The sequence below is a fragment of the Vipera berus genome (assembly GCF_964194415.1).
Source record: "Vipera berus genome assembly, chromosome: 6".
Classification (NCBI taxonomy): Eukaryota; Metazoa; Chordata; class Lepidosauria; order Squamata; family Viperidae; genus Vipera; species Vipera berus.
The window spans coordinates 63,082,211-63,100,968 of NC_138208.1; the positions used below are offsets into that span (position 1 = coordinate 63,082,211).

Sequence of the window (18,758 nt, forward strand, 5' to 3'; positions counted from 1 at the left end):
TGGTGTAAAGGTAGATTAAGGAAATAGTTTCTTCCATTGGTTGCTATGGTAACAGAAGGACGCCAAGCGAGGGAGCGAAGCTCGACTCTTCCGGGAGAGGGCGCTCCATGGCGTGATTCGAGCCTTGGTTGTTGTCGGGAAAGTGAGCTTTTTATTCCGTATTAGCCGTCCCCAAACTGAACAATGGCTGGGAGCTCTGAATGTGGTGTGTTGTTCCTGAGCGGGCAGTGCTCAACAAGTTGTAGTTCCCACGTACCAAATTAGAGTCTCAGCTCGTCCAGTTTGTTCTTGGACAGATCTAGGCAGAGAAAGGAGCGCGATACTTTGTTCCACTGTCGAATTTCTGGTATTGTTAGGAGGCATTTTTTCATAATCGGAATCTTACGTTCTAATGACTTAAAATCCATTATTCTGGATCCTACAGTTCGGAACAGTACAGAATATATCTTCATTATCCTCTAGTCTATGTGATCTCCTTTTTATTTACCATGCCTAGATGTAAGGCAGCGGACTTCATTTCCACTGTGATTTACAGATATTTTATATCATCACGTAAACATGTATCTTCCCCACAGTGCCCCATTTTCCTATATAAATGTTTTAAGTAAATAAATTCATGTTGGAAACTGAGCAGTAGCTATTAATATAGTTAAATCCAAGTTCATTTTTTTTTGAAGAAGATTGTATTGGAGCCCACTTCAAAGTCCCCAGCATATTGTCCCCTTTCCTCCACCTCCCCCATTGCATTCATGATAGTCCCAATTCAATCTTCACTTCCCTCCCTGATAGCTAATGCAACTGCTTTTTACTTTGGCCACTTCCTCACCTCTTGCAGACTCTTCCCAGATGATATCACAAGGTGTCACCATGTCGAGGCAGCTTCTAACTCCTTATGAAAAATAAATTCCATCTGCAAAATTTCATTAATACTGTATATCTTCTTTAACAGGGTCCAAGCTATTGTGAAAAGAACTTTCAACAGCAAGTTGCCACTATAGTTTCCTATGTAAGTGACTCCTTTTGTTTCCACATTCCAACACAAGTTGATGATAATTTGTTAACTTCAAGGATGATTGAGAATAAAATGACTGAATAAAAGTGTGTTTAAATGAAACTATGCTTTCCTTCCTGATATTTTTAATGTTGTTTTCTGCAGGATGGATTTAATACATACTAAAGCATTTTTAAGCCCCCTAAGTGGGTTCTTGATTTTGCCATCCTCAACCCAAGAAGAGAGAAGCAAAACCATGAGTTGCAATTTAGATGACCTTCCACGCTGTATCTTTTTTTCACTAGTTACAAATAACATGAACTTTGCATGAAAATATTGTTTTATATACACATGTATATTTCCATTTAGCAGAAATATGCTTTTGTGATACAAATTGTTATTTATTTTAAAAGAGACTTGAATTGGATCTCTGAATTAAGTGTTTGTTATGAAAAATACAAATAACTGCAACCAAACAAACTAGATTGTTTTAATTGTGATAAAAATAATTATTTGTTCAGAGCCTTACAAATCAGAGTAACCTTCAAATCTGTGATAGGTAATAGAAAGGTGAAATCTGGCAATCAAGTGGATGTCCTTTGGTCCCTTACACAGTTATGAGAAATACCTTGTATGGGAAGTTAGTGTCATTAAAGTATTTGGGGCCAAGAAAAGAAGCTAGCAGAGTTAAACCCCAACAGCTCCTTCACAAAACACTAACTTACAGCAAATCTAAGAATTTAATCGTATTAATTAAGAGAAGATGGAATGGAACTCAATTTGAACTTTGCACCAACCAAGATCAGTATTCTAGAAAGTCTAGTTTCTATATACTTAAATGCAGGGCTTTTTTTTCTCATAGAACGCTCAGAACGGAGTTCCGGCATCTTTTTTGGATGGAATCTTGTAGGGTAGGCAAGGCAGGTTGTATGACATGTGTGAGTTCCGGCACCTTTTTCTTTTACAAAAAAAGCACTGCTTAAATGACTTTTTTTTCTTCCATTCAGTTGTATTCAATTCTTGGAGACTGCCTGGATAAGTCCCTACACTTTTCTTGGCAAGATTTTTCAAAGGTGGTTTGCCATTAGGACTAGAATTCATGAGCTCCTGATTTCTAGCCTGGTGCTTTAACCACTACACTAACCTGGCTCCCCAAATAAAATAATGAATATCATATATAAAAGCAATATTAAAGGAAAAAGAAACAGAAATAACAGCAACATTTGTATACTCTTTATAGACTTGAAAAAACCCTTAACAAAATTGTTAGTGTATGTCATTGGCAATATACAAAATGTGAATAAAAAAATATCTCATTTAGAATTGGGACTGAGAAGATACGACAGTAGTGATGTGGTAAGTAAAGATATATTGCAGCATTTTTAACATGCAGAATTCCAGAATGTTTTTCTGTTGTATTTTTAAACAACTTAGGGATTGTCAAATACTTTGCTTAGCCTTTCTGATGACAAACTAAAAATCAACGCAGTTTTTTTTCTAAATACAAATACACTTATATAGCTGAGTAGATGCACAAAATAAAAAGCAGATACTAAGCTGATACAGCTACATGAACAGTTTAAATAATTAAAGCTTTTCAGCTTGAGAGTACTTATGCACAAATATGTATAGTAGAAGAGCATATAAATAGTTATCAGACTTTGGGGAAGCGTATTGGTGGTTATTAGTTGTATTACTTTTCTTCACACCAGAGTTAGATCATTCTTGTTCCACATGAATGGATTATTTATCAGGTTGGACATTGTTAGAAATATGGAGATTTGGATTTCTTTAAGTAAATGAAAATTTATAGAGCAACAAAATGAAATACGTGATTCTAGGAAAGGCAAGCGCTTTAAAATTCCATTACTTTTGATGGAGGAGATAACTGTTGAGATAAACAGGAATTACAGAATAGAGAATATTTTCTTTTTTTCCATATATTTTATTTTTTTAAAAACATAAATCACTTAATAGTTGGTAAACAGTGTGTTGTCTAGGTTTACATTTGTAAAGAAAAATCATTAACAATTGGTTTCTACAATCCACAATCCACATAGTACATTTAGTTGATTCCCCTTTTCCCTAAAATGTCTTATTTGCAAACCTTGAAATAATAGTTTTAATTATTTTAATAAATAACAGTTACATATATGAATTTCCCAATATTCCTAAAAATCACATCAATATATTTCTTTTCTATCTAATCATTCTGGTTGCCTCATCATATATCCTGTTACAGTCCTTATTTTTTTAAAAAAGTTTATAATTCTCTCTTTATCTGGAGCCCAGATTGTTGTCTTTTTTTTTTGGTCACAGCTGCTCTTTGTTATTAAAGCTTTGAAGGTCACAAACACAGATTAGCTTTTCCCAGGTTTTGGCAAATTCTCTGTGGAAATCATAACTGTCATAATCTTCATCCACCACTAGGTGTCAGCATCTATTTAGTTTTCAATATGAACAATGGTCTTTAAAATGAGAGTTTTAACTATTCAACAGTTTTAAACTTATCCAAAATTAAATTTTAACTTTCAAGTTTATATATTTATTTCACTACCATATATTTTGATCCCCCAGGAAATTTTAATCCGCCGCTTTCGCTAGTATAAGGGTGGGGCGAAAGTCCCCCTCCTTCACTTTCGGAGGTATTTTGCTTCTTGGTGATCTTTTCCAGGAAATTAAGTGTAGAATAGAAAAGGGATGTAGCCAAGAAATTAAAAGACGCTTGCTCCTTGGGAGGAAAGCCATGGCAAATCTAGACAGCACACTAAAAAGCAGAGACACCACCCTGTCAACAAAAGTGCGTATAGTCAAGGCTATGGTCTTCCCAGTTGCAATGTATGGCAGTGAAAGCTGGACCATAAGAAAGGCTGAGCGCCAAAGAATTGAAGCCTTTGAACTATGGTGCTGGAGAAGACTCCTGCGAGTTCCTTGGACTGCAAGGTGATCAAACCGGTCAGTCCTAGAGGAGATCAACCCTGACTGCTCTTTAGAAGGCCAGATCCTGAAGCTAAAACTCAAATACTTTGGCCACCTAATGAGAAGGAAGGACTCACTGGAGAAGAGCCTAATGCTGGGAAAGATTGAGGGCAAGAGAAGAAGGGGACGACAGAGAATGAGGTGGCTGGATGGAGTCATTGAAGCAGTAGGCGTGAGCTTAGATGGACTCCAGAAGATGGTAGAGGACAGGAAGGCCTGGAGGAACATTGTCCATAGGGTCGCGATGGGTCGGACACGACTTCGCAACTAACAACAACAGAAAAGGGAAAATCAGATTCCTCACCCAGTTTCAAGCACACTGTTTACTGTTGTGCTGGTTAGTTCTTTTGGACTTCGGTTGCAAGTAGCTTGGGCTGATCGGTGAAATACAGTCTTTCTCCTGTTGAGTTAGAAGGCTTTCCCCAAGACGAACGGAACGACCACCGTCATTCCAGAGTCGTCGGGGCACCCTTCTTTCTTGGTTCTCCATAAATAAGATAAATTTCAGAGCTTTTAAAGAAGATTGTATCTGTTTATCTTTTTCTTCATTGTTACGGCTTAAGGTGATTGAGGATATGATGCAGAGGAAATATGCAGGGTTGAAGGGTCCTAGAAAAGGAAGACGTACAAGCAGAGTAAAAGGTAAGCATAATGACAATATTAAATTAGTGGTCTAATTGTTCAAATATAAGGTTTCATTACATCATATTTAAAAATATCCCTTTTTGTCATTGTTGCTTAAATCAGATGTCTTACCAAACTGTTCTTCTAGTAACCATAGTTAAGAATCCAGAATGTTTGAGGAAACTGCTGTTTCATGTGAACTTTTACCCCTCTTCTATCTGCTCAGCATACATCTTCAAAATTTCATAAGTTCACTCCTGGAGCATGAGTACAGTTGGGGAACATAGCAATGGTCCTAATTTTGGCTTATCAGAGGATTGTGAATCAGGGCTAATACCAAATTACAGTAGCTGATTTTTTTGTACAAATAGACTCCATTTAGGTTTAAATGCATGACAAAACAAAAGCTATTGACATGGAAAAAGTCTACATTTCTATGTCTGAATAATTACATACCAATTAAATTTGCATATTAAGTGAGCTTCTACTCAGGTGCTCAATATGAGTGTTCTTTTTCTTATATTGCAGAGAAGGAACAGGTGGTGATACAAAAGTATGGAAGGCTTGGGTCAGATGCAGGTACTTTAAGAAATCAGAAAAAAATAGCTCAGAAAAAGGTATGATATTGAGTGACAAATCAAGAATCATTCTTTCCTATAAGTATATAGTATTTAGAAGCTATATTATTCTTAATGGTTAGAAAATACAAACTTTACTGTGGGATGTATGCTATGATGAAATCATACAGGATAAGAATTTTTATATTTAGTGACTATTAAACTATTCCATTAACCTATTCCATTAATTATGCTGATATTGCAAAATATTTTATTATGCTTACTTGGAATTCTGGGTGCTTCTGTACAAAACTTCTATAATTATGCATGTCTGAAAAAAAGTAAATGTTTTCTAATAGTACAGGTAATCCCCAAGTTACGAGCGTTCACTTAACATTTGTTCAAAGTTATGTGATGAGTGCCCCCTAGTGCTTATGAGCAAGTCCCAAAGTTACATGCGACCGCAGCGGCTCTGCAGCATTCACCCTGGTTATTCCCTCCCTCCCCACCCCCGCCTGCCCCGGGTCTCCCTAGGCACCAGGTCTTCAATACCCTGCAAAGATTAAGATCCTTCACTTTCTTGGCTGCTCCAGACCTTCGGTGCATTCACAGAGAATGGAGGCCTAAAGTAATGCAAGGTCACATGAGATCAGTGGGGCGAGGATCTCACGCTACTGATCTCACGTGATCTCATGGTACTTTAGGCCTCTGTTCTCTGCAACACAGAATGGAACTGAAGCTAGGGGACACTTCCATGTGCCTTTGGAGGCTGGATTGGGGCCCTGGACACCTTTTTCAGGCTGCTGCCACCTGGATTTAAGGTCAGGGGATGCTTCTGTGACCTGCTGCGGCTTGATCCAGGCTCCAGTGGTGTTTTCCAGGCTGCTGCCACCCAGATCTAAGGCCAGGGGATGCTTCTGCACACACACACCCGTGGCTTGATCTGGGCTCCAGAGGTGTTTTCCAGGTTGCTGCTGCCTGGATGTAAGGCTGGGGGGTGCTTCCGCGCTCCCCCCATGGCTTGATCCGGGTTCCGGAGGCATTTTCTAGGCTGCTGCTGCTGCCTGGATCTAAGGCCGGGAAACACTTCTGCATGCCCCCCCCAGGCTGATCCGGGGTCCGGAGATGTTTTTCAGGCTGCTGCTGCCTAGATCTAAGGCCAGGGAATGCTTCCGCGCACCCCTGGGGCCCGATCTGGGCTCCGAAGGTGTTTTCCAGGCCCCATCGGGCCGCGGGAAGGCCGCAGAAGCGTTCCCTGGCCTCAGATCCAAACGGCAGCAGGAACCGTGGCAGAGACAATACGGGTCTTTTCCTGGTGAGTCTGGCGTGGAAGGAAGGGAGGAGAAAGCATGCGATATCTTAGTGGGTTCCCTGGCCTTGGGGGCCTGTTCCATCAGTAGGCCCTCCATGGCCTTCCCTACCCTGAGGTACCTCATGTTCGCTTAATGAGCCACGTGCATCTTAACGACCAAGGGAGTGATCTCGTTCAAGGTACGGGATTCACTCTATGAGTTTTCGAATTACAAGTTGAATAGGCAGGCTCCATTTCACACATAACTCGAGGACTACCTGTATTTAGCATTGAGCAAAGAGTAAGCAATCTATGACCCAGATTTTTTTAAAAAAAATCCGAGAACCTGATCTGAGTCTGCTTATTACACCTTTACAGTATAATTTGCCACCATATTTAGGCAAAATACCTACATCATCATAGTGCAAATCCTCTAAAATAAAATTAAAGTAGTTATAAAAAACAAGAAACTCTGAAGGTATAGAAAAAATAAAATCTTAGCTTTCTCCATGTATATGTAACATTAAATAATCAATGAACCCTTGGATCATCATTTCAGAGAGATTTCCTTACCAGATTCCTCAAACCTTTAGCACTGAGTTTTTCAGTAAAGCTTCTAATGTACTTGAAAAGTGCCTAAAATTCAGGGAGATATTCAGAGATGCATCTGCCTTGAAAGTAGGTCATACTGAATTGTGTAATATAATCAAGTATCAGGAATTGACCACAAGAAATGTGCTATAACATTTTGTATTATGTCATAAAATATTTTATGATGATTTTATAAGATTTGCCAAATTTCAATTCTATGGGGGTCATGGGTCCCAGATTTTGGGGGCATTTTATAAGTTAACCCATGTGAGGTACCTTGGTTGAAAAGATTTTGTTCTATGTTGCACCGTTTCACTGAGTTAAAAGTTACAGACAAGAGATAGATAGATATTCATATTCATTTTATATTATTGCCACACCTGCTGAAGATTTGGCCTCACCTCTACATGTTAAATCATTCCTTACTCCTGATTTAGACAATAGTTTTGAACATTAACATTTTTTAAAGAAAGTATTGTTAAAATACTGAAATATAAAAGGAGGAAAAGCAATAAGACAGAACAAAGGAAACACCATATATAGATTTTTAAAAAGAAAAAGGCATAGTAAATAGATTTTCCCCTTCCTTTCCATTGTTTCCTCAACCACTAGCCATAATATAAATATTTATACTTTAAATATAACATTAGTGGTTGTTGTTGATTTCCAGTTAAGTCCTAAAAACGCTATTCTATATTACATTCAAGAAGTTTCTGCATTCATTATCTTAATGTAGTCTATAAAATAACCCAGAATCTATATTATAACTAAGAGTTGTGGTTAAAGGCCAAACGAGGCATGAACTGAAACACCTGGTAGATAATTATTAGCCCAGGTAGATATGAATTCTGTTAGAATTACTATATGTGGCAGATAATAATGAGATTCAAGGTGCTGGTAATGACCTATAAAGCTCTAAATGGCTTGGGTCTGGATTATCTAAGGGAACACCTGCTGCCGGCATCAACTTCCCATCGTCCTGTGCGCTCCCACAGGGAGGGCCTTCTCAGGGTACTGCCGGTTAAGGAATGCCGGCGGGTTATTCCCAGGGGAAGTGCGTTCTCTGTGGGCGCACCGGCCCTATGGAACCAACTTCCCACGGAACTCAGGACTGCCCCCGACCTTCGCTCATTTCGCTGGGACTTGAAAACCTGGTTCTTCGAGCTGTTTGGCCCAGACTGAGGGGTTTTAACTAATTTAATTTAATTGGGTTTTAGTTTAACTTCAGGGACTGTAATTTAATCATAGTTTTTAACTGCTTTTAATTTTTGTATGCTATGTATTTTAATTCTCCCTGTAAACCGCCCTGAGTCCTACGGGAATAGGGCGGTATATAAATTTAAATAATAAATAAATAATAAATAAATCCTTTTCTCCCCTGAGAAAATTTTCCTCCTAGTTGTACTTACTGCTAAGCCCAGAGAAGTAAGCTCTGATTGGTATAAATGACAGATTACTTTATCTACCAGGATCCAACCTTTGTTTCAGGTATACCATAGCTGGACCTGGAATGACTTTATAAAGCTCCATTTGGTACACTCATGTTGGTCGTTCCTGCTAAAGGAAGATCTAGACTTTGTTATGAATCCCATGGTTTGAGGTTGGACTATAATATAGTCTGTACAAAAATAAAAATACTATTTTCCTAATAATTATAATTATATTAAATAAAACAGTATTCATAATAGTAAATATTGTTATGGCAATAATGTAGAATTTTAAGGATGTAGAATTTATTGTTGTCATCGTGCACCACTTGTATGTGAGGAAAAACCTAAAATACTCCATACATACTAGAACAATCATATGCATTGTCCCTCCCCTATCAAATTAAAATCTCCTAATAGTGTTTTTTTAGTAAAAGAAGTGCTTAAAGGAGCCAATAAATGATGTAGCTTGGCCCATAGTCACACTCTGTGCAAGCAAATGTAATCTGCAAATTCTATAAAGATCAGGAAGCATAAGGCAGTATGTTCTGGCTTATTGTTGTATTTGGTAACTGTCATTTTACTTAGCTTTTACTTACAATGTCTGCTTTAATCGGATCTGAGGCCTGAATCCTGCTTAATAAGCCTTAGTTCATCACTACAAGAATAATAGGGCTTTGCTTGGTACAGTGAGTCCCTAGTTTGACTTATTTACCAACACATTATACATTGAACTTAATATATTCTGGGCAATATTGCACCTTGATTGAAAGGTAGCTAACCACATCCATTTTATTAGGCAGACGGACATTCATTTTTTTTAACAGATTGCTTAAGTAGAACCTATTGAATTATGGGCTTCCTATGTTTCTCATATATTATTTCTTCCTTTGATCCTTAGATGATCACAGAAAAGAATAAACTTGTAGAGTTGTATCATTACCCAGGATATCATGAAGAGGAAATGACACCACTGCCTAATGGAATAGAGCTGAATGCAATTTTGGAGAAAGTGATTCGTGCTCAGAGTAAAACTGTAGTTGGGAAGGTAGTTTGGACCTTCAGGGTTTATGTGGCAATACTCTTAGTTCTGGAGAAAAATAGTAGGGATAGATTAACCATATATTTACTTGCTTTAATGTCTATTAGCACCTGATATAATATACAGTATATGGCCATAATGCCCCCTGGTGATGACTGCACAGGGATTTTGTTTTTTTACTTGCTCAGTTTCAAATGAGTACAGTAGATCTGGACGAGGGGATAGATGGGGAACTCATGAAATTTGCAGACGACACCAAGGCAGGAATAGCCAACGCTCCAGAAGACAGGCTTAAGATACAGGAGGATCTGGACAGACTCGAACACTGGGCGCTATCTAACAAAATGAAATTCAATAGTGAAAAAAGTAAGGTTCTACATTTAGGCAAGAAAAAACAAATGCACAGGTATACAGTAGTATAGGTAATACCTTGCTCAATAGTAATAACTGTGAGAGAGATCTTTGAGTCCTAGTGGACAATCACTTAAATATGAGCCAGCAGTGTGCTGCAGCTTCCAAAAAAGCCAATACAGTGCTGGGCTGCATTAACAGAGGGATAGAATCAAGATCGTGTGAAGTATTAATACCAGTTTACAATGCCTTGGTAAGACCACACTTGGAATACTGTATCCAGTTTTGGTCACCACGATGTAAAAAAGATGTTGAGACTCTAGAAAGTGCAGAGAAGAGCAACAAAGATGATTAGGGGACTGGAGGCTAAAACATATAAGGAATGGTTGCTGGAATTGAGTATGTCTAGTTCAGGGGTCAGCAACCCGAAACAGCAAAAGAGCCACTCGGAACCGGTTCTGTCATACACACAAAAAAGTGGGAGCCGCAAAATGTGTGCGTGCATGTGGGCACGCACGCGCATTCGCAAAACAAGCAAAAAATACACCACCCCCTATGCCCGCACCGCATCCTGAGCTGCACGCACCTGTCGCTGCCAAGTGCCGCCAGCTTATGCGGAGGGGGGGAGAGACGGACTCGCAGGCGACGGGCACTGGGTTGCGGTGGCGCCTTCAGCCCGGGCACCGCCGGAGCCACCCAAGCGCCCTCCCCCTCTCCCGGGACCTCCAAACCTCTGCGTTTGATGAATGCAGCAGCTCTTCAAATGTGGAGGCGGAGGTGTGGGGAGCTGCGCAGCTCTCTAAACCGCCGCCGCCCTGTTTGCAGAGCTGCTGCATTCCTCCGCGTTTGAAAGAAACACGAACGAACGCAGCAGCTGTGCAAAGAGGACGGTAGCAGTTTGGAGAGTGCGCGCGCACCTCTCCAAACCGCCGCTGTCCCATTTGGAGACCTGCCACATTCATCTATGTTTGACGAGCGCGGCAGACCTCCGAACGGGACGGCTGCAGTTTGGAGAGGTGCGTGCGCACCTCTCCAAACCGCTGCCGTCCCGTTCGGAGACCTGCCGCGCTCATCAAACATGGACGAACGCGGCAGCTGCGCAAACGGGATGGCGGCGGTTTGGAGAGGTGCGCGTGCACTCTGCAAACCGCCGCCGCCCGTTGGGAGACCTGCCACGCTCGTCAAACATGGACGAACGCGGCAGCTGTGCAAACGGGACGGCGGCGGTTTGGAGAGTGCGTGCGCACCTCTCCAAACTGCCGCCAACCGTTGGGAGACCTGCCGTGCTCGTCAAACATGGACGAACACGGCAGCTGTGCAAATGGGACGGCGGCGGTTTGTAGAGTGCACGCGCACCTCTCCAAGCCGCCGCCGTCCTGTTTGGAGACCTGCCGCGTTCGTTCATGTTTGACGAGCGTGGCAGACCTCCGAACAGGACGGTGGCGGTTTGGAGAGGTGCGCGCGCACTCTCCAAACCACCGCCGCTCGTTGGGAGACCTGCCGCGCTCGCCAAACATGGACGAACGCGGCAGCTGTGCAAACGGGCCGCGGCAGCTTTCCCAACGAGCGGCGCCACTGCCCGTTCGGGCGGAGGTGCGCGTGCACCACTGCCCATTTGAAGAGGTGCGCGCGCACCGGGCGACTGGGAGCCGCAGGAGACGGCTCAAAGAGCCGCATGCGGCTCCAGAGCTGCGGGTTGCCGACCCTTGGTCTAGTTTAATGAAGAGAAGCACCAGGGGGGACATGTTAGCATTATTCCAATATCTCAGGGGCTGCCACAAAGAGGAGGGTCAAGCTATTTTCCAAAGTGCCTGAAGGCAGGACAAGAAGCAACAGATAGAAACTAACCAAAGAGAGAAGCAACCTAGTACTAAGGAGAAATTTTCTGACAGTTAGAACAGTTAATCAGTGGAACAACCTGCCTCCAGAAGCGGTGAATGCTCCAACACTGGAAGTTTTTAAGAAGAGACTAGACAGCCATTTGTCCAAAATTCTATAGGGTTTTCTGCCTGAGCAGGAGGTTGGACTAGATGACCTCCAAGGTCCCTTCCAACTTTATTGTTGTTGTTGTTATTTAGTTATCTTTCTAATTAATAGAGTATCTAGATGCAACCACCTGGTATGCACAAAAGACGCCATCACTTAGTTACACAGGATAAAGTTTTACAGTTTGAATTGGTTCAGTTGACAGCATGATCTTAACTATTCTTTTCAGGTTTTAACTATGCTTACTTATTCAGATTAGTTCACAATTCGGAGAATTGAGATTCAAGATATAATTTAAACCCCTTGTTATGACTGCTTAATATAGTTCTGATTAGGGCCCCTAGGTCTAAGGTAAAACAAGATGATGGAGTAAATATACAGTAAAATATTCTTTTCAGACAGTTCTTAAAATATCTTGACTAGTAGTTTCCAGCTGACCTCCTTCAGATGTACAAGATAGCAAGTCCCATTATTGCCAGGCTTTGTCCATTCATAGAGGGAAGTCAGAGAATTGCAATTCCACACTTGTGGAGGGTTCGTAACATAGGAGGGAAGACAGATATAGACTATGGTGTTACTCTTTTGTTTCTTTACAGACGAAGTGGGCTGTGAAAATGCTGCACAGGTTTTTTGATACCCCAAGCATCCGAGCTGTTTTGCTGGATAGTTTCTGGTGGCAATTCCTGCACTTATATCATGTAAGGATAGGAGGTGGTTATTGATTAGATTATTAAATTCCATTTCTCCAATTTTTCATTTTTGGTTCACCATTTTTATATCATTTCACCTGTTTTAAAATAATGGTATTATAAATCTATATCTCTAATATGTTCTACATAATTATAAAATTATAATAAGCTATTCAGAATTTTGAAATATTGGCAAAGAAAAAATATAATAGTTTTTTTTTTAAAAAGTCTTATAACTATTGCTTTAATTTGGATTTTTGCATTAATAGGCGTACAGGTAGTCCTCGACTTACAACCTTTTGTTTAGTGAGGTTCCAAGTTACAACACTGAAAAGGTGGTGTGAGTTTTTCACACTTTCAACTGTTGCAGCATTCCCATAGTATGTGATCAAAATTCAGACACTTGGCAATTGACATGTATTTGTGGCAGTACAGTGTCCTGGGGTCATGTGATAATCTTTTGCGACCTCCTGACAAGCAAAGTCAATGGGAAAGCCAGATTCAATTTAAACCATGTTACTAACTTACTGCTGTGATTCACTTAACAACTCTGGCAAGAAAGATCGTAAAATGGGACAAAACTCACTTAACAACTGTATTACTTAGCAATGGGAATTTTGGGCTCAATTGTGATTATAAGTTGAGGACTACCTGTAGCTTGCTGACCTAAGTTTCCTTTCTAGCTCTGTGATTCTGTATCGTACAATGTTAAAACAATGATGTTATTAAAACCAGTGAAGTACATATTTATTATATTCACTAAGGTATTATGTTAACAATTTTGTATAGGGCAGAGAAAAAGTCGTTTCTGATCATATATCTCAAAAATGTGAATATTGCAATCCAGAGCATCAAACTTACAAATTTACAAGATTACTACAAGGATAATGCAGGAGGAGAGAATCAGACAATGTCTGTCTGTCTCGTTTTTGGCAGACTGATACAGTATATTGGGTGTCAAACTGGCAGCCCCGCAAAGCCCATGCCCACCCCGGCTCCGCAAAGGCAAAAAAGTCACAATACATCACAGTACATCGTATGACAAAAATTTGACACCCGTGCAGTATATGATCCTTCCTCCTTCCCTTCCTCCTGCCTTCCCCCTTCCCCTTCCCCTTCCCTTTTAACTCCCTCTCCCCTCCCTCCCTCCCTCCCAATTTATATTTCTTAAGTAAAATTGTCTGAGTAGCCTCGAATGGAGGGATAGCTTTCTTTTATTTAGGAAACTTAAATTACTGGTGTATTGGGAGGTTTTTTGAAAAGAAAATTAGGAACATAGAGAAGTAGATTTTACTAGAAGTCTGAGATGTGATAAGTTTTATTTTTGACAACAATAAAAATAAAATCCATCTACAATCTAATTGTTCATACAGAACTGTATAAGGTCTAAAAATATAGGATACATGTTACAAATGTTAATTCAAAACTTAGATAGGTTGTCCTTAAATGGTAGCATTGAAGAGGGCTGATGAACCTCCGAAGTCTATAATTTAACATGCAAAAGGTGATCATATGACCCCAAGACACTGTAACCATCATAAATATGAGTCAGTTGCCAAGCATCTGAATGTTGATCATATGACCATGGGGAATGCTACAACATAAGTGAGAAAAATGGTCATAAGTAACTTTTTTCAGGGCTGTTATAACTTTGAACTGTTGTGAATTAAGGACTATCTGTATTCTCAGAGGCAGTCCCATTTACATCTAATGACAGTATGCTTTTCCTTTAGGCTTCTTGTCATTAGTTTTCCTTTCTAAAATTCCATTGCCATGGCACTGTGGTTAAATCAATATGCCTTCAATAACCATGCAATTTATACTTCTCCCAATAGCCAAATCGAGAAATTCAGGGGCACTTGTTTGAACGCATTGCAGAAAATTATGCCAGCATTCTATTAGGCAATCACAGTGTTTCAAACCAGGAATGTATCCTCAAGGTGAGTAAAGATTTTAAGAAATACTGGACTATAAGCAATATTAGTGTTAGTTTTTAATCAAATCTTAAGTGTGATATGATTTAAATTTTAGAAATACAGGAAGAAGTTTTAAATATAAGGTTAAAACTGGGACACTATTGAATATTACACTATGGTTTCTTTTTCAATAATCAGCTTATGACTTCTTATTGTGTAAAATGTATGCCATCTCTTCTTGATTTCTGGTTAATACCAATGCTTCCCCCTCCTAAGAATAATAGATAAAAATAAAGATGAACTTAATCTATCTTCATAAGTGGTCAGTATTTCTGTCAATAACTTTCCTCTGTTACAGTACTTATTTCTAGGAACTAGTTTTCAAGCAATATGGAAGTTCACTTGAATGTGAATTTCTCTCTACTTTTCATTAATACCAACTCAGTATCTATGTAGTTATCTACATCTTTTTTAAACTGTAATTTAATCCGCCAAAAGTATATATTTGCTATCTTTACTTTTGTGGCGAGGGAACACCTACTGCCGGCATCAAATTCCCTTCGTCCTGTGCGCTCCCACTTGGAGGGCCTTCTCAGGGTGCCGCCTGTAAAAGACTGCCGGCGGATAACACCCAGGGAGAGGGCCTTCTCAGTGGGTGCGCCTGCCCTGTGGAACCAGCTGCCCGTGGAGCTTAGGACTGCCCCCGACCTTCGGTCATTCTGCCGGGACTTGAAGACCTGGCTCTTTGAGCTTTCCGGCCTAGGCTGAGAGGTTGGGGTTTTTTTCCCCCCTCAGGGATCAAATTTAATTAACTGTTTTTAACTCTTGTATTGTATTGATGTTTTTAAATACTTTGTAAACCGCCCTGAGTCCTACGGGAAAAGGGTGGTATATAAATTCAATAAACTTAAACTTAACTATGGTTTTGGAGGAGTAAGTTAAATGCAATATCACCATCTGAGTAATTATTTAATGATTGCTACTGGAAGAAATCATTGCTCAAGCCTATACACAGAAATCTTCTTGTTTATATCTGAGCGAAACTAGATAAAATTCAACAGTATTCAGGGAGAGAGGGAATTCGGACATCTTCGGGCCCATGTAGGAATTCTGGATTAAGTCCCCATTTGACTCTTCCCCCTCGCTCTGTCAGTTCTCTCCTGTAGAAGGTTAGGAGAGAAGATGACGATTATCTGACTGCCAATCATTAAACTTTTAATTGAGGGACTTTTGAAAAGATTTTAAGGAGGTTTAATATTCTTATAATACAGGTTGAAAAATAATTGGTTGAGAAATTTAAATACGGTACTCAAATACAATTGCCATAGATTTATTTGAGATTCCCCCCCCCACTCCTGCTTTGTTTGAGTTTTTAGTTTTTTCCATCACTACTGAGTCAAGCTGTGTACATCTGCTTCTGCTCCTGTTTCCCGAGGTCCTGGTTTAATACCTCTGAATTCAAAGCCCAGCTCTGTGATGTATTCTTCGAGTGGCTGGGAGGTGAGATGCTATGATATCCTTACTCAAGGAATGGTCATATAGGTTTTGAACATGTAGTCACTGCCTTTCCGCTTACTCATCCTAGATGGGAATCAAGGGATGAATCTACTACTTGCACCTTCCAAAAATTAGTTTTTTAAACTATTGCAACAAAAATGTTGATTATTGCATAGGTTTTTGTGAACTAGAGGCCAAAGTGTGCCATAATAATAATTCTTTAAAATGTGTTTTAAGATTCTTTGTTTCAACTAGTTATATGCCAACAGAATTTGTCCTTGTATTTCTTAAGCACAGTATTTTTTATGTCACTTAGGTAACTTTATGAAAAAAAACATTTAAACACAGCATGTAATATGGCATATGGAAGAATGCTGTTTATAAAGACAGCATACTCCACACCTATACTGTAGTGTTTTATTAACTTCTGGTGTTATAACCTTTTAACAGTTATCCTGTAGTACAGGGGTGTCAAACTCAATTTCATTGAGGGCCACATCAGCATTACGGTTGCCCTCAGGGGGCCGGGTGGGTATGGCCAGGGTGGGCGTGGTCTACTGGGTGGGCGTGGCTAGAGTGCGTATGGCCTACTGGGTAGGCATGGCCAGCTCTACATCGTTCGCATCAAGGGTGCCTATGGGGGCCTGGGCAGGAGTGGGACAGATCTGAGGGTCTTTGGCAGAAGGAGGGTCTCTGGGCCAGGGCCAAGGCAGTGGGGGCCGTTCCCTCACGGTTTCCAGGATGGCTTCGCGGGCCACATGAAACCACTTTGTGGGCCGGATCTGGCCCCCGGGCCTTGTGTTTGACATGTCTGCTGTAGTAGGTCAGGCAAAAGATCTAAAAAAGGTTCTCCAATTTTTTTCTGATTGCTTGAATACTTGGAATTTTACTGCCTTAGGCAGCTAATGTACCTTTATTTAGGATGGTTGTCACTGTCTACCAATATATGAGTTAAAGTTCAGTTGTGTTGCCTGGGCTGCTTAGAAATCATATCAGTTGGAATCTCAACATATGTGGATGGCCCAGGTTGCAAGATATATGCACCAAAGCCTTTTTCCCAGTTATGAGCCCAAGTGGTTCATAATCTGAAAAAAATATGATGTTGTGCTGGAACTAAACAGATCTATCCCTCTTGGCTGTATGAATACAGACTTCTTGGGAACAATAAATGTCAATCTCTTCAAATGATCTTTACATAATCAGATAGAAGGTGCTATTTGAAAATACATGTATATTAATTTGAATTCATTTAGTTCTTTAAATTTCTCCCTCTCCTTTTTTCCCCGCATATAATCTAACTCATACTCAACAGCATCCACTAGATTATGATTTTTACTATGAATTCTTTTTTGCACAACCTTGTTAGGTACACTGCATGAACCAAGAAGTTTCAATAAATGGGATTACTCCCAGCTGGAACCAGAACGATCAAGGAGAGAAGATTTGATGTCAAGAAATAAAAAAATAGGGACTGGTAAAAATCCTGATAACATTTATGTTATCTTTCTTACATAAAGGAAAATGATCATTGATTTTAAATGAAGTAGTTTCTCATTATGAACTATTATAAAGTATTACATGGTAAAGGGGAAAAATTACATCAGTTAAATTCAAACAATATGCCAGTTTCCCTTTTATTATATTTATTATATTATATTATATTTCAATCGTGCCAAGAAGTCAAAATGAAATGTATAGAGCTGTCATAGATTAGTGTTAAATATATGATTTGCTTGCAAAATTAGTTTTAGTAAAATATTAATAGTACATCTTAATCAACTGTAGTAAATAGATTAATCTGAAAAACAGTGCTCAATTTGTCTGAGATTTTGTAGAATGTGAGCATCTAGATGTAAATAGCTATTGCAAGTCATCTTACTACTTTCTAATCCACTCTATTATACTAACTGTAATATAAGTCTAGACACTTGGTTTAATTTTCTCAGGATTATGTACCTACACAATACCTGAAATTTTCTGCATGTGGATAAATGGCAAGTTAAAACAACCCTGATCATAATATGCCTTAGAGATGAAGAACAATCTATAGCAGTAATGGCGAACCGTTTAGAGACTGAGTGCACAAACTGCAACCCCAAACCCACTTATTTATCGCAAAGTGCCAACATGGCAATTTACCCTGAATACTGAGGTTTTAGTTTAGAAAAAACAATTCATACATTAACATCTTTTATCTTAAAAGAAAAACACAATAACAAAGCTTTCAGTGATACAAACAACTTTTTATTGAAAGGTAAAAGTTTGCATTTGGCATGCTTTTGAACAATTAATGTGATTTTTGCTGTTGTATGCATGCTGATCATTTGTTTAAAGTTGGCCCATACTTCGTAAGTTTGAGAGCAACACATGCAGCACTCAGATCATCTGTTAGTCTGTTTCTGGTGTCAGATTTGATATAATTCAAATCTGAAAACAGCTGCTCACGAGCATAAAATGATTCAAACAAAATAAGGAAAGCAATCCCAAGTGCTTTCATTGACTTAAAATTATTTGGCAGAGAATTCCACACTTTAAGGATTTCATCTTTCGAATTAATTGTGCTTTTCCTTTGTCATCCTTGTTGTCGCAGGATTGCTCTCAATAAGAGCGAGGCACGCTTTGGCTATGTTTTTGCCAGGAAGGGACTTGGGAAATGTTTTTTTCCTGGCGAAAACAAGCCTCCAAGTCCTGATGCTGGTGGAGTGAGGCAGCAGAGGCCACAGCAGACCCTTCCCCATCTCCCCTCGCTTCCCCAAAGCCTCCCTTCACTAACCTCCTTTCCAGCTCTGTTCTCCACCACCGCGTGCAGGGCAACAA

General features: G+C 39.8%; 1 protein-coding gene across 1 annotated transcript in view; it reads left to right on the top strand.

Annotated features, from left to right (window-relative positions):
• The window catches only part of FAM227A (family with sequence similarity 227 member A), a gene marked incomplete at its 3' end in the record, with an annotated part of 31,796 nt that overhangs the window by 2,617 nt on the left and 10,421 nt on the right, over positions 1-18,758 (top strand). Inside the window, exons 2-11 of the mRNA XM_081330639.1 lie at positions 950-1,006; positions 1,157-1,278; positions 2,262-2,347; positions 4,534-4,612; positions 5,123-5,211; positions 9,362-9,508; positions 12,436-12,537; positions 14,364-14,468; positions 15,821-15,944; positions 17,308-17,415. Of these exons, the coding sequence (XP_081186765.1) occupies positions 1,005-1,006; positions 1,157-1,278; positions 2,262-2,347; positions 4,534-4,612; positions 5,123-5,211; positions 9,362-9,508; positions 12,436-12,537; positions 14,364-14,468; positions 15,821-15,944; positions 17,308-17,415 (964 nt within the window). The 5' untranslated portion in view covers positions 950-1,004. The remainder of the gene's footprint in view (positions 1-949; positions 1,007-1,156; positions 1,279-2,261; positions 2,348-4,533; positions 4,613-5,122; positions 5,212-9,361; positions 9,509-12,435; positions 12,538-14,363; positions 14,469-15,820; positions 15,945-17,307; positions 17,416-18,758) is intronic.